The sequence below is a fragment of the Gadus morhua genome, chromosome 18 (genome assembly GCF_902167405.1).
Source record: "Gadus morhua chromosome 18, gadMor3.0, whole genome shotgun sequence".
In the NCBI taxonomy this organism is placed as follows: Eukaryota; Metazoa; Chordata; class Actinopteri; order Gadiformes; family Gadidae; genus Gadus; species Gadus morhua.
In genome coordinates, this window is record NC_044065.1 from 5,734,806 (window position 1) to 5,749,298 (window position 14,493).

The 14,493-nt window shown below is 49.2% G+C and overlaps 1 protein-coding gene across 1 annotated transcript in view; it reads right to left on the bottom strand.

The window, feature by feature from the left end:
- Positions 1 to 9,734: 9,734 nt before the first annotated feature.
- Positions 9,735 to 14,493, bottom strand: part of LOC115531587 (ras-associating and dilute domain-containing protein) — a 26,013-nt gene continuing 21,254 nt past the window's right edge. Inside the window, exons 16-20 of the mRNA XM_030340940.1 lie at positions 13,895 to 14,131; positions 13,609 to 13,840; positions 13,322 to 13,509; positions 11,875 to 12,014; positions 9,735 to 10,846 (exon numbers count right to left, since the gene is read on the bottom strand). Coding sequence (XP_030196800.1) covers positions 10,753 to 10,846; positions 11,875 to 12,014; positions 13,322 to 13,509; positions 13,609 to 13,840; positions 13,895 to 14,131 — 891 coding nt within the window. The 3' untranslated portion in view covers positions 9,735 to 10,752. The remainder of the gene's footprint in view (positions 10,847 to 11,874; positions 12,015 to 13,321; positions 13,510 to 13,608; positions 13,841 to 13,894; positions 14,132 to 14,493) is intronic.

The window sequence follows — 14,493 nt, forward strand, 5'->3', positions numbered from 1 at the left end:
GTGGGGGGGGGGGAGCCCCGCCCCGCGCTGCCCCCCCCCGCCCGGGGCCCGGGCGCCGGGGGGGCGACGGGCGGGTCGCGGCCCCGGCCGGTGAGTTGCTACGGCAACGTGTTTGGACACACTGAGCCTGCACATGTTGCCGTGGCGACCAAGCCCTGCCTGACCAGGATGCTGAGCTTGGGGAACGTCCTACCCCAGCAGGCCAGAGGCATCCCCCCCCAGCCCAGCGAGGGTGGAGGAGGTGGGGGTGGAGGTGGGGGTCTTCCCAGCTCGACGGGGGTCCCGGAGCCAAATGGAGACGGGAAAGAGGGTACGGTTCACGTCGTGTCGCGCAGGGCATCGCTGACACTCCTCAAACCCCCAGGTAGCTTTGACACACACTCTGGTACACACTCTGGTACACACTCTGCTACGCACACTCTGCTACACACACTCGGCTACACACAATATGGCAGACTGTATCTTCAGGACTTCTGGCGGTGGAGAAAGATGTCTAAATATGCCTCAGTATTCCTTTTTAAAATTGTTGTGTGTGGGCTGTGTCCTCCCTTTCGGTCCTCCTTTGTGTGTTGGTGTGCGTGTGTGTTTGTGCGTGGGTGTGTGTGAGCATGGCTGGCGTCCAGTGAGTGGCGTCATTGAAACGCACGGTGCGTATCTGTCAACAACATTAGCACTGAGAGGGGGGGCTTCCCCTCTCTCTCTCTCCCTCTTTCTCTCTCCTTCATGCTCTACCTCACTCTCTACCTCACTCTATCTATCTCTCTCTCCCTCCCTTACTGTCTCTCTCTCCCTCTCTCTCTCCATCAATCTCTACCTCACTCTATTTCTCTCTCTCTCTCTCTCTCTCGCTCTCGCTCTCGCTCTCGCTCTCGCTCTCGCTCTCTCTCTCTCTCTTTTCCTTGTTCACTCATCATTCTCTCTCTCTCTTCCTTGTTCACTCATCATTCTCTCTCTCTTCCTCATTTCCACCTTCTCTTGTGTTTCCCACGCATCGTTCTGCATACAGAGTCTTCTCAGGGGACCTGGGCTGCTGTGCACACTGAAGCATTGTGTGGGTTTCTTGGTGCGTGTGCCGGGAGATTGTGTGTTTCTGTGTGTGAGTGATTGTGTATGTATGCCGGGAGGGATTATGATTTACCTGTGTGAATGTGTTCGAGAGAGAGTGTGTGTGTCGATTGGTAGGGAGGGAGTGTGTGTCTGTGTGTGTGAGAGAGAGAGAGAGAGAGAGAGAGAGAGAGAGAGAGAGAGAGAGAGAGAGAGAGAGAGAGAGAGAGAGAGAGAGAGAGAGAGAGAGAGAGAGAGAGAGAGAGAGAGAGAGAGAGAGAGAGAGAGAGAGAGAGAGAGAGAGAGAGAGAGAATGATTTACTTGTCTGTGTGTGGGCACTGGGCAGGCTCTCTTTTTCTATAATTACATAAAATCGTTCTGTCTGGTTCTAAAAGCATCTTCTGTGGCTGGCTCTGTCAGAAAGTCCGTAAGGCGAATCGACTCCATGAAGGAGTCGACATGGAACAGGTTATTCTTTCCCCTGCACCCTTATTACCCAGCCTGCTGTGAAATTCATAATTAGTATTTAATCACATTCATCAAGAGTATCATCTATTAATTGCCCAAAGCCTGGGGCCGCATCATTTCAATTTAACGTTTAAGAACGTCTTCCGACAGACAAGGTGGCCCATTAAGAAAATCTATTACTCCTTGGTCTCCACCGTCCCAAGGTCAGGAATTAAACAGGGCCTGGGGCTGCGCTTTGGAATGAAGGAAACTTATGAGGAATGCCCCGTGATTAAAAAAAACGCAGCCGTAAAGAAATCCTCAACTTCGAGGAGAACATGCTCTGGAAACGTTGGCAGGAAAGACAGTGAAAAAGTAATGTGGGGCCGAAACGACCGTTTTAAGACCAATGGCGTCAAGCAGAACCAACCTAGCATCTCATTGGTGGGAACTGTAAGGCACTCAGAGCGGCACTCTGCTCCCGTTCAGGCGCCGGCTCGACGCGGTCCGCCCAGGACATCCTGGCCCTCAACGCGGCGGCAATCATCGCCAATATTAAACTCCAGAGACAGCTGAGGAACCCTGAAGATGGCCGCCCGGCGAAGGATGCAGCCGCCTCGTCTTCCCTCCAAGGAAATGAAGGTCGGAATGACTTCTCGGCCCACCCACGGGCGTAATTGTTTTGCTTTTCCCTTGTTGGAAATATTGTTTGTGTATAAAGAGAGGAACTCTCTCTCTCTCTCCATCATATTCTTACCAAATGCTTTTCCCTCTCATGCTTTCGTCTCTCTCTCTCTCTCTCCATCATATTCTTACCAAATGCTTTTCCCTCTCATGCTTTCGTCTCTCTCTCTCTCTCTCTCTCTCTCTCTCTCTCTCTCTCTCTCTCTCTCTCTCTCTCTCTCTCTCTCTCTCTCTCTCTCTCTCTCTCTCTCTCTCTCTCTCTCTCTCTCTCTCTCTCTCTCTCTCTCTCTCTTTCTCTCTCTCTCTCTCTCTCTCCATTGAAATGTGACAGGTTTGTTTAAAGAGCCAACGCAGTAATCGATCGATGTCGTATTGATATTCGAGTCCCTCGCTAAATGAATTATGTTGCTTCGCACACGGAGCTTGGTATGGATCGCACACCCGACAGCTAGGAAAAACAACATGACCTTTGTGGTTTCGCTGTCTTTGCAGACAGAGTCGTTGGGAAAGTGGAGAAATCAAACCCCGGTCAGAAGCTGGTTGGACACCCGTCCCCTGATCCCCAGCAGCCCGACCAGAGCCCCTCACTGAAGGTACCGTCTGAAAGTCTGTAGGATTGAAGAGTCCGATCCTTCAGCAGAAACGCTATTGATCGATGGATATATAGATAGATGGAGGGATAGATTGAGGGATAGATAGATAGATGGATAGGTACTTTATTCATCCCCTTGGGGAAATTAAGGAATCCAGTAGCTCATGAAGTCAGTCAATAGACTAGATAGACTAGATAGAACAATTGACAAAAAGAAAAAACGGACAAACAGTAAAATCATCAAATAAGTCAATAAAAAGTGAGCAATATTGCACATAATTGAAATTGCATATTAAAAGAGCCAGAGGTTGATATTAATAAATTAATGAATAAATAAACTGATAAAAGCTTTGTGTTATTGTGCCACGGCGGCCCCAGTGGTCCCAGTGCTCCCAGTACTCCCAGTACTCCCAGTGTTCCCAGTGGGTCCAGTGTTCCCAGTGCTCCCAGTACTCCCTGTGTTCCCATTGGTCCCAGTTGGTCGAGCGGCCCCAGTGGTCCCAGTGCTCCCAGTACTCCCCGTGTTCCCAGTACTCCCCGTGTTCCCAGTACTCCCAGTGTTCCCAGTGTTCCCCGTGCTCTGGTTGTGTTCACAGGAGGCCCTGGAGCGCTCGCGGCCTGGGTTCATCGCCCGCTCCCAGGACCGGGTCGAGACCCTGCGGCGCCGGACGCAGGAGAGGCGGAGGAGGCCGGCGGCCCGCCCCCCTGGCCCAGCGGGGGCCCCGCGGGGGGGGGGCCCATCGGGGCCGACCAGGAGCCGGCCGCCCCCCCTGGACGCCTCACTGAGCGGTACGCTACCGGCCTCTCCGCTACGTGTGTGTGTGTGTGTGTGTGTGTGTGTGTGTGTGTGTGTGTGTGTGTGTGTGTGTGTGTGTGTGTGTGTGTGTGTGTGTGTGTGTGTGTGTGTGTGTGTGTGTGTGTCTTTTAACTGCGTGGTGACGGGAACGAGGCGTGCCCTCCCCGCTGTCCCGTTACCACACACCTTGTTGGCACGACAACAAGAGCTGGCGACGGGAACACGGACACAACTCGTTCCCGCCACCAGCTGCCATGGCGACGTGCCACGCATTTAAAGACCCGTGTCTTTTCTGTCTCCCCCTGTACACACACACACACACACACGCGCGCACACGCACACACACACACACACACACACACACACACACACGTACACACACGTGCGCGTACACACACGCGCGCTCACACAGGCACAGCCCAGCACACACACGCATGCAGGCACATACGCACACACAAACGTGCACAGACACACACACACGGGCACACGCAGACGAACAAAGAGAAACACACACACAGGGGCACCAATCGTCAACACACAAACAAACATGCAAGCAAACTCAAAGGCGGACACAAGACATCACGGAGGAGAAGACGGGGGAGAGAGACAGAGGAAGGGCGGAGATAAGACGCCGCTTGGCACAGGGGGGGTTGCTGGTGGGACGCAAGGCGGGACACTCGATGGGGGGGACGGGGCGCTGACGATAACACTGGCAGTGCGGCCGGGACGCTCAGCACTTAGTTCAATCATGAGGTGGAGACTGGGAGGGGGTGGCTGGGGGGGATGCTGCAGGTGGGAGCTGCGGGGAGCAGGGTCTGCAGAGTAAACAACCCGGAGAACGTCCCCTTCGTTGGGAAGCGTTGCGTCACCCTGTGATAGGATGGATGGATAGATGAGAGGAGATGCCCTGGATGGTCAGGATTAAGGCGGGAGCGGTCTTAAATCTAAAAGGTTGCATGCAGAGGCTGAGGCAGTTCACTGAGCCTTTCACGCACTCATAGCCGAGCGATGGTCAGACCTTATCCAACAGATTACACTCAAATAATAGATTCATAACCGTAGTTCCAGCGCCTTTAAAGGCGTTGGATCACTCATTGATAGTGCCTTGCTGGTGTGGAGCTGGTTACCATGGTTCCCGTAGGTGTTTGGCTTGCTGGTGGCTAAATGTACAATCTCTGGTTCATCTCCTCCAGTCCACACAGGCAGGGCTAACTAGGCCCCTCTGGTGAGGCCAGACATCTACAAGGTGCTCCCTGGACACGCTGCCCACCAGTGGCGGTTGTACGTCTGGTTACGCCCCGGGCAAGACTTCCTCCCTGCAGCCCACTGCACAACGTGTGTTGATCTGTAAAGCACCCGATGCACTCTGTCCCCCTGCCCTATTGTAATAATTTATCCAAAGTCGTTAAAGACGGTAATAGATGGTAAAAGGGGGTTTCACGGCTGAGTCGTTTTCAGTCAAATCCCTGTGAAGAGATGCTTTTATCTCTGTGACCTCTGAGGACGTTGATGAGGAAGATAACGATGAGGAAGATGGGGGCCAAGAGGACTGCATCATATGCAAATTGCTGTTTAACATATCATTTTTATAATTGTGTCATTTTAAAATGTTATAATTTTGTTCCATAATAGGTGCTCACTGTGGCTGCTGCTGTTTCCTTGAGAGATACCACAGCTAATTCCTGCCCTCTAGGGGCTGACGCTGAAACAGCATGGAACACAAGTACAGTCTGCAGTCAGCTTTATGTGATATCAGGGCAAACCGAGTTTATTACCGATCGTTAGAGCTAAATCATTACGTTAAAGAAAACAGACGGAATCAAACTGTCCAAATGAGTCCTAGAAGCACCAGAAACCTTAGATGTATAGCTTTATTGATACCTTCATACAAAACCATCGGAAACAAGCACAACAGACGATAATGCCGTCAGGCAAGGGTAATGTGTGGTGAGGGTGTTCCAATCCGAGGCAAAAGGCTCTGGGTTTGATTCCTGATGTCTGCAGCTGACCTGTAGGTATCCCTGAGAAACATTGACAGCCTCTTCCCTCTTCACCTGCTTCCAAACACCAAGTATCTGAATTCCCTGTTGGACTCCATTTGTATTTGTTTCCACAGACCTTAATCACATCTAGAACAACTGAAAGGGCTGTGATTTAACTGCTAAAAGTGTCCTTTAAATAGGACAGAAATTGCAAATAGTAGGCTAATAAATAAACTAACACTGATAGCGATAGCTGATTGGCCCGGAGCCTGCTGGTGGAGAGGTTGAGTTTCCCAGGTCGCTGAACGTTCACACCTGCACACTCCGTTTGATAAGAGCGGTGAGCTGTCAGTTTCACTCAGAGCCCGGGGAACCCGGTGAGTCAGGCCCTCAGCTCAGCATAATGTGTGTGTGTATGTGTGTGTGTGTGTGTGTGTGGCGCGTGTGTGTGCGTGTGTGTCTATATGTCTGTGTGTGTGTGCATGTTTGTCTATATTTCTTCAGAGGCTGTGTGTGTGTGTGTGTGTGTGTGTGTGTGTGTGTGTGTGTGTGTGTGGCGCGTGTGTGTGCATGTGTGTCTATATGTCTGTGTGTGTGTGCATGTTTGTCTATATTTCTACGTGCGCGTGTGTGTCTCTGTACGTTTGCGTGTGTGTGTGTGTGTGTGTGTTTGGTTGTCTGTGTGTGTGTGTGTGTTTGTGCCTCCCAGATAACCTCTCCAGACGGAGAGACGGAGCCGTAACAGTGAGGGAGGAGGAGCATAGGAGCCTGCAGTGAGTCCGCCTCCATCTCTCTCCCTGGCAGGATGTCAAAAACTCACTTCCTGTCCCCCGTATCTCGCCCCCCCCCCCCCCCCCCCCCCCCCCCTCAATCCGTCTCCGATGTGGCGAATCCCGTAGCGATATGAACAGAATGTCAACCAGGATCGAGTCTCTCTCTCTCTCTCTCTCTCTCTCTCTCTCTCTCTCTTTCCTCCAGACAGGAGACACATTTTATCCGCTGATTGATTCTGTATCCCTCTCTTGCTGTGACTGTTTTCAGTGTGAACTGAACTGAATCTCATGGAGCCACGAAGCCAATTATCTCTGTGTACACAACTCCAACAAATCGACTCAGTCAGCACACATACTGACACACACACACTATTTATTCCTTTGCTGTAACACAGGGGTCTCAAAATCAACTTACCTGGGGACTGCTGGAGTTAGAGTCTTGGTCATCAAGTATTCTACAAAAAAGGGAGCACAACTGACCCAATCTAAGTTAATGATCGGGCTATAAATAGATCACGTTGGCTATGTAATCGCTGACAACACGGGACCTTTCATAGCGCTTGGTGGAAAACGTGACATTTTAGTGTCAACAACGCTGACAACAACGCGCGGGCCGCACTAACACTTAACTTTGATGTCAAGTAGGGGGCCACAAAATATCATCCCGCGGGCCTCAATTGGTCCCCGGGCCGCGAGTCTCAATTGGCCCCCGGGCCGCGAGTTTGAGACCCCTGCTGTAGCAGATACTCTTGTCAATATTGAAAATATTTTGTGAAAAGTCATGGGGTCAAACCTTTACGGCCCTTCTCCCGTACCTCTGACCTAAAATCTATTTCAGTGGCATTCAGATACAGCCTTCGATTACTGTATAAAATACATTTATATTTCATATAGATTAGAGCTTAATCACTTACAATACCTCCGAGGTAGCATTCTCCATATAGAAACTCTTCTCCATATAAATAACCGTATTTTGGCGGACACTTCCTCTGTCCATCCGTGTCCGGTAACGAGCTGTTTGTTTACGGTCAGCAGCCCCCCCTCCGGGCCGTCTGCGGGGGAGAGGAGCAGGAAGGAGGTCGCCAAGAGGGAGGCGTGCCTGGCCAACCGACGGCGAGTGGAGCTCTTCAAGAAGGTAATATCCCCGCCGGGTTGAGCGACGCCGCCGTGAGAGACGGGGGAGTGTGAGCGGGAAGACGGATAATTGGACGGAGCGATCAATCCAGGCGTGGGTTTAATGCGAAGCGGACTCCGGTCCCCTTCACTCGATCGGTTCCGAGGAGTCAATCAGTCGCTGGATTGATGGGTGCAGATACATTTGTTCCCGGCTTGACTCTGATTTAAATCCCTTCCTTCATCAATCAGTCTATTTATTGATTGTGGTTAGTTAGTGATAGGCTGACTTGTGGTGTTGAAATAGCAAATCATGGAAGCTGTTATGGAGGAGATGTGAGGGTTTGGTGAGTGCAGAGTAGAACCAATTAATGCACCTTTTCCTCGATTAACTTATGACACAGGGTATGCAATTCTAAAAACAAATAATAATATAAAATGAGCCACTATCGACATGGGACCGAGGTAATATGTTATATGACGTAAGCCTAGTTTTCTGTTTATATGACGCTTAAAAGAATGATATTAAGAGTTTGTCAAATAGTTAGCCTTAGTCATGAGCCAGAAATCAAGCTCAAGGGTAGGTATGCTGAGCTTATTATTTATTATTGCGAGAACTTAATCTTGAATTGTTCAATCATAAATATCATGTTCAACCAGAGATCTCTGACATTTGACCCCATGCGTTGGTCGCGGCAAAAAAAATCAAACAGGTTATCGTTGCTCTAAAGCAGGGATGGGCAACTGGCGGCCCGCGGGCCCTATGCGGCCCGCGACCCGCATGCCCACTCAGCCCGCACATAATAAAAAAAAAAAAATAATAAAAAAAAAATTATAATAATAGTAATAATTGATCGAGTTACAGAAAACTCGATCAAGAAAGATGAGAAGAATTCATACAATTCAAAGGCAAACCCATGCGTCTAGTTCGCTTAGAAGCGATATCAGTCATTGAAGATATCCACTTAAGTCGCCACTACAACTACTACAACTGCTTGTTGGGTTTGAGTTCATTGAGTTGTTGCACTTAATGTTGGGCCACTGTTTTCCAGTTTTTTGACTTCATTGAATGATGATGTATGTGAGCCCTTTGCACTGACAAAAATACTGACCATTCATGTGGCTGTTTGAGCATGGAAAACATGAAATTAATGTATGTTGGTTCAATTAACATATCGTACATAGGTTATGATTCTGGACGATTTTTTAGGTAGTGGCCATCGCCAAAATGCACCAGAATACAGGAAATCATCTACCAAATTCAAAATTATGTAGCTTCTCTCAGCTCACGTTTAGTTGAAGTGTGCAGTCATGTGGCCCTCCGATGGTTATGATAAAAAATGTGGCCCTCTTTATCATGAAAGTTGCCCATCCCTGCTCTAAAGCAAACTCCATCTCTAGCTTGTTCCTTCAGTTAGCCTATATGACTCAAAATGCAAATGGCCGTTGCATGCAAATGAACCTCATCCTACCATTTTTGTATATAAATTTGCCACTACAGAACATCTTGTTTTACCACCCGTCTGTTATCTCTACCGTCACCCAACCTTTAGTGTTTTAATACTCTAATAATTGTTCTACTGTGTTGAGGCATTATTTGTTTAATATGAGAGAGAGAGAGATTCTGATGTTATACAACCACTGACAATGTCAGAATTGTGTGTGTGTGTGTGTGCGTGTGTGAGAGATGCTCTTCTGAATGACTTCTGAACGATGTCTGACTCCTCTAGCTCTCCTTCTACTTCAGAGGCTGTTGGATCAAATCCTCCACAGAAACCACCTCTGACCAGAGCGGATGGAGGATGGATCGTCTCAAACCCACAATCCCCCCCCCCCCCCCCCCCCCCCCCCACTACCCACTACCCTCGACCACCTCTAGAGAAATAGACGAACCAAAGTTTGAAAATCAACCAAATTACCTAGTGTTACCATGTTGCTGTATATCACACTTTACTTACAGGTATCCCTTTTGTGGAATCAAAATGGACAAATTGATGTTTAGTATTATCTTTGGGTTACATGCAGAACTGTCTGGCTTTGGTTTGAATCTTTGTCAACACACTGGCTGTGCAGGGAGTGTATTCATTTTGCTTACCCAACAGTGCATTTGTCGAACACCGAGAAGACAGCTTTGAATTTTAAGGACGGCTTTCTGAGAGGACAGCCAGAAGTAGAACGGTGTTATGAATGCTTAAGAGAGGATTTTGATATTGGGGATTGTGTGATATTGTCTATACACTCTTGAAATGTTATATATTGTTTGATATAATATCATGTTGATACAAATATTGCCGAGCTATTGTGTAATTGAGGACATTTTTATTATCAATTGAATAAAGCAATGGAAAGAGGAAGTAAATAAGTACTAAGACTCATACAAAGACACAAGACAAACCATACTTCAGTCATTTAAAAAATGAACACAAACACATTTGAGTCAGGACAAAACACCCGATGAAGACGGGCCAGCATTTTCAGGAGTTAATACCTTATGGAGATTTTCATTGCCAGCCATTTACTTTTACTTTAAGGGGATTTAAAATGGTGTTTTTCTTTGTCATTTCTAAAGCAATTTGCTGTGTGAACCCGAAACAGGAGTACTCTCCTGGGTCGGTCACATGGGGGTGTTAGTGGTTAGGGCGGAGAGGGGGTGAGGTGGAACTCTGTTTAGCTTTAAACATAGAAGCGGTTTAGAGTGGCGGCTGATGGAGGACTATGATACAGGGATTCAAATAAGCAATCAATGAAATGGAAGGCTGCGGTGAAAGTTTCGTAATTCAAAAGAAAATTAAAAATGAAGGAATCCTTCACAAATATTTAAGGCGAGCTCTTTGTATGTGTTGGTTTAGTTTTGAAATAGCTTTAGTAATTGACAGCATTCAACAGAAAAATGACACCCGATGGCCTCTAGATCAAGCAGAAGTAGAACGGAACGGCACTGAAACACTAAGGCGTGGAGGATGGCTGGTTGAAGCAGCCACACCTGTCCGAGTCTGACCCCCACCACCCTGTGTCTGTTATCATGAGGAGCGCAGTTATCGCCACCTCGGTGCGGTGTGAAACTGACATTGTTACAACTATCTAATGAACACTGGCGGCTGTGAGGGCCTTCCTCATTCTCCACATCATCTTAAAACACAAGCAAACGAAAATAGTGCAATTCAATCTTCATGTCTAAACACCAATCCCTAATACCTTATTTATCTTCACTGCGTCTGGAGTTTGTTGAGGTGTAACTTTTTTAAGTTAGTGTTTAGATTCATGGTGTCTGCGATTTTTTTGGAGGTGTAAAAAAAACCACCCCAGTGCGATGAAGCCATTCAGCATTTTGAGTGCAGACCCCTAGACGTCCAATCAGAGCGGGCCACCAGTAATCTAGGTCTGTTGCCTGAAGCCTGGATCAGCTCCTTACCACTGTGTGTGAGAGAGAGAGAGAGAGAGAGAGAGAGAGAGAGAGAGAGAGAGAGAGAGAGAGAGAGAGAGAGAGAGAGAGAGAGAGAGAGAGAGAGAGAGAGAGAGAGAGAGAGAGAGAGAGAGAGAGAGAGAGAGAGAGAGAGAGAGAGAGAGAGAGAGAGAGAGAGAGAGAGAGGGAAAAGCATATGGTAAGGATATGATGGACTCGACTGTTGATTCTGAACGCCGGTATCTTATTGCTTGTTTGAATGATGCATGAGGCTCCGACTCAGAGCTGTCCTGGCCATCTCTCTGCCTGGCTTCACTTGAAAATCCCCCAGACTTGTCTGTCACTTATTTTTCCTTCTCAAGATAAGTTATTCCAAAAACATTAACACTTTAAAGGTCGTCACTCAGAGGTTGTTCAAAGTGTTTTTGCTTGTACAGCTATACCTCTTGCAGTATATCTAACTGTCCTCCTGAAATGGTCCCACTACACCCACCGATAATAACAAACAATGAGCCCATAAAAGAGCAAGCAAACGATCAAAACCAACTAACAGTTAAAGAGTTAGAGTACAAACGACCTGAACTAATTAACAACACTCGGCATATGAAAGAGCTAGCCACATGGATGTGCACTTAAAAATAATACTTAGCATTGTGTAGCATCTTATCCTAGCTATCTTTGTTGCATACGGGGAATGGGTTAACCTAGAGATTGTAAGAGCTTGGCACTCGGTTCTATGAACATCCTTACTGTACCAACAGAGATATATTGTGGTTTCTCTTCTTCTGACAAATGTACTCATTGTAAGTGTAAATGTTAAATGTAATTCACAATCAAGTTTAGTTTTTAGCAAACTCTTTGTGAATGGTCTTTCTTTCCTAGTTGAGTCCTTGGTTTTAGTCTTCCTAATGTTGTGCTTGATTAGATGTCACCGTAGCTGGAGGTGACTGCATGCACTTATGTAAGTCTCTCTGGATGAAAGCGTCTGCTAAATGCCCTAAAGGTTAACGTAAACCGAAAGGTAAAGGTAGGTCCTCACAGGTCCAGGTCCAGCCCCAGCAGACTGGTCCCGTTCACGGCCAGGATACGGTCCCCCGGGACCAGCTTCTCACAGCGGCCGGCAGGGGAGTCCGGGATCACGGCCCGGATGAAGATCCCCGTTGTCCTCAGAGAGGGGTCCTGGACCAGCAGGGGTCAAAGGTCAAACAGGGAGGGGGACGGGTTAAGGATCAACACGAAAGGGGACCTGTGTGCCTGATAGTCACCTTAGAGGACTGGAGAGAGGAGGACATTTGTGTGTGCGTGTGGGCATTTACATTTTACATTTACATTTTATATTTAGGGCGCTTAGCAGATGCTTTTATCAAAAGCGACTTACAATAAGTGCATTTGTCAGAAGAAAGAGAAACAACGACATATCGCTGCCGTTGCAGTAAGGATGTTCATAGAACCAAGTGGCAAGCACTTGCAATCACTAGGTTCACCCATTCCACGTATTCAACAGAGATAGCTAGGATAAGACGCTACACAAGTGCTGTTTTAAAGTACAAGGACATACAACATACAATGAGTGCGTTAAAGGGGTGTGGGGGCGTAAGGGGGGAGGACATGTGTTTGTGTGTGCTGAAGATTAAACATACAATTCAATTTAAACTGCTTTAAACCTCCACTTGTTCTGTACGTGTTTTCTAGGGCCATCACTATTAACCACTTTCTGACCGTAACTTTTTATGGGTTTGAAATATATTCAGATGTGATCTTTAAATGGCATCTTTACCGACACAGGCTTCTGGCCACGATACAGCGAAACTGTTTCGTCAGCTGAGCTGGGCTTTGCCGCCACGCAATCCAAGGAGCTTAAGGGAAATTAGTTTGTGGTCCACACCAAACAAAGGAGCTCCTTCTTGGAGTGGTAAATACGTAAACTTGAATCCCCCTAACCGTAGCCCTTTAAGAGCCTCAGTTGCTGTTCAGTATCTGACCAGCAGATGGTGGCGTTCTCAAGGTCTAGTCTGACTGATGGAGGAGGAACGTTGGAAAGGTGAACTCCGGGATGTAAGAAACGGACAAACGAAACGATCAACCGTTTTTCTCAACTTCTTGTGTGACGGACAATGAGTTTTTTTGAGAACAACTGGCGTGTTAACGATGAAACTGATTTCTGATTGCAGCAGCTTCTCAACTGCACTCAAACAGCTGAGATAACGAGTCAGTGCCAAAACAAATCGTTTATCTGACGATGTGATTCATAATGACCACTGGGAGGCGGTCCCCTTCACCCCTCTCTCACACGTGGACGCTTCCCACCACATGAAGGTTCCTCAGGGACACACACGAGAACCCGCCTGGCCTGGCTGAGGAACGCTCTCTGTGTCTGAGAGGGGCTCTGACGCTCTGCGGTCGAACCAAACCCGATCCGGACGGAGCTGGAGCCAGGGTTTCCGAGCCACTCTCCTCCACCGCGAGTCGGTTCTCCTTCAACTCACCCGCGCGTCGACCAGAGCCAGGCCAAGCCCCCGCTCCCCCCGCTCCAGCTCCAGACTGAAGACCAGGTCCTCCTCCTCCTCCTCCTCCTCCTCTTCCTCCTCCTCTTCCTCCTCCTCTTCCATAAGCGCTCCGATCACTGATCTCCGGTCCGACGTCAACGCCGCCAGGAATTCCGACACCAGGCTGCCTTGAGATGGAAAGAGAAAAGCCAGATGGATCGCTTATTGAACCCTCTCTCTCCCTCATCCTCCCCCCCCCCCCTGGCTCGGTTTATCGGGGCTTTTACCTTCCTCGTGGACCTCCTCCGGGGCAGAGAGCCAGACGGCCTTCTCCCTCTCCTCCCTCTCCTCCCCCTCCGCCTCCCCTGTGTGGGGCGGCTCCTCGGTGATGACCAGCTCAATGTCGCGGGGGGGGCTGGGGGGGGCGAGGAGACGGGACGCCACCGCCGTCGATGACCTCCAGACACTCCCCACCCTCTCCTCCTCGCGCCCACCTCCTCCCCTGACCTCCTCCTCTTCCTCGCTCCTCCCACCTCCTCCCCTGACCTCCTCCTCCTCCTCCTCCTCCTCCTCCTCCTCCTCCTCCTCGCTCCCGGGCTCCAGGATCTGCAGCTTCCGGGACAGGAGGAGCAGGTCGTCGGGGTCGTCCGGGGGGCCGCAGACAGGGGGAGGAGGAGAGGGGGCGACGGTCGGGGGGGGCGGGCGGGGCGGGAGAGACCTGAGGGGCGAGGAGTCCTCGATGACCTCCAGGCTGGGTCGGGGGAGGACCGCCATGCGGACCCGCCTGGCCTGGGCGGGAACGACCCGCTCCTGGGGAGACACAAGAGAAGGGGGTGTGGGGTCAGGCCGGGTCGGGGTTCATCTTGGGGGGGTCAGTTCTGACGGAGCCACAGCATCCTGTCCCCATGGCAACGGCCGCAGCATCAGGCTGCGGCTGTTGCCATTTAAAAGAAATCAGGGTTGCTTCAACATTTGAAAGAAATCAGGGCTGCTTTAACAACGAGGTTGAATCCCACGGTAGCAGCTTCAGGTAGACTGGTCTAAACTGGTTACGTTGCAGCAACTTATGCTCATTGAATAATAATAATAATAATAATACATTTCATTTAGAGGCGCCTTTCAAGACACCCAAGGTCACCATTGTAATAGTAATAGTACTGACTATCTTTGTT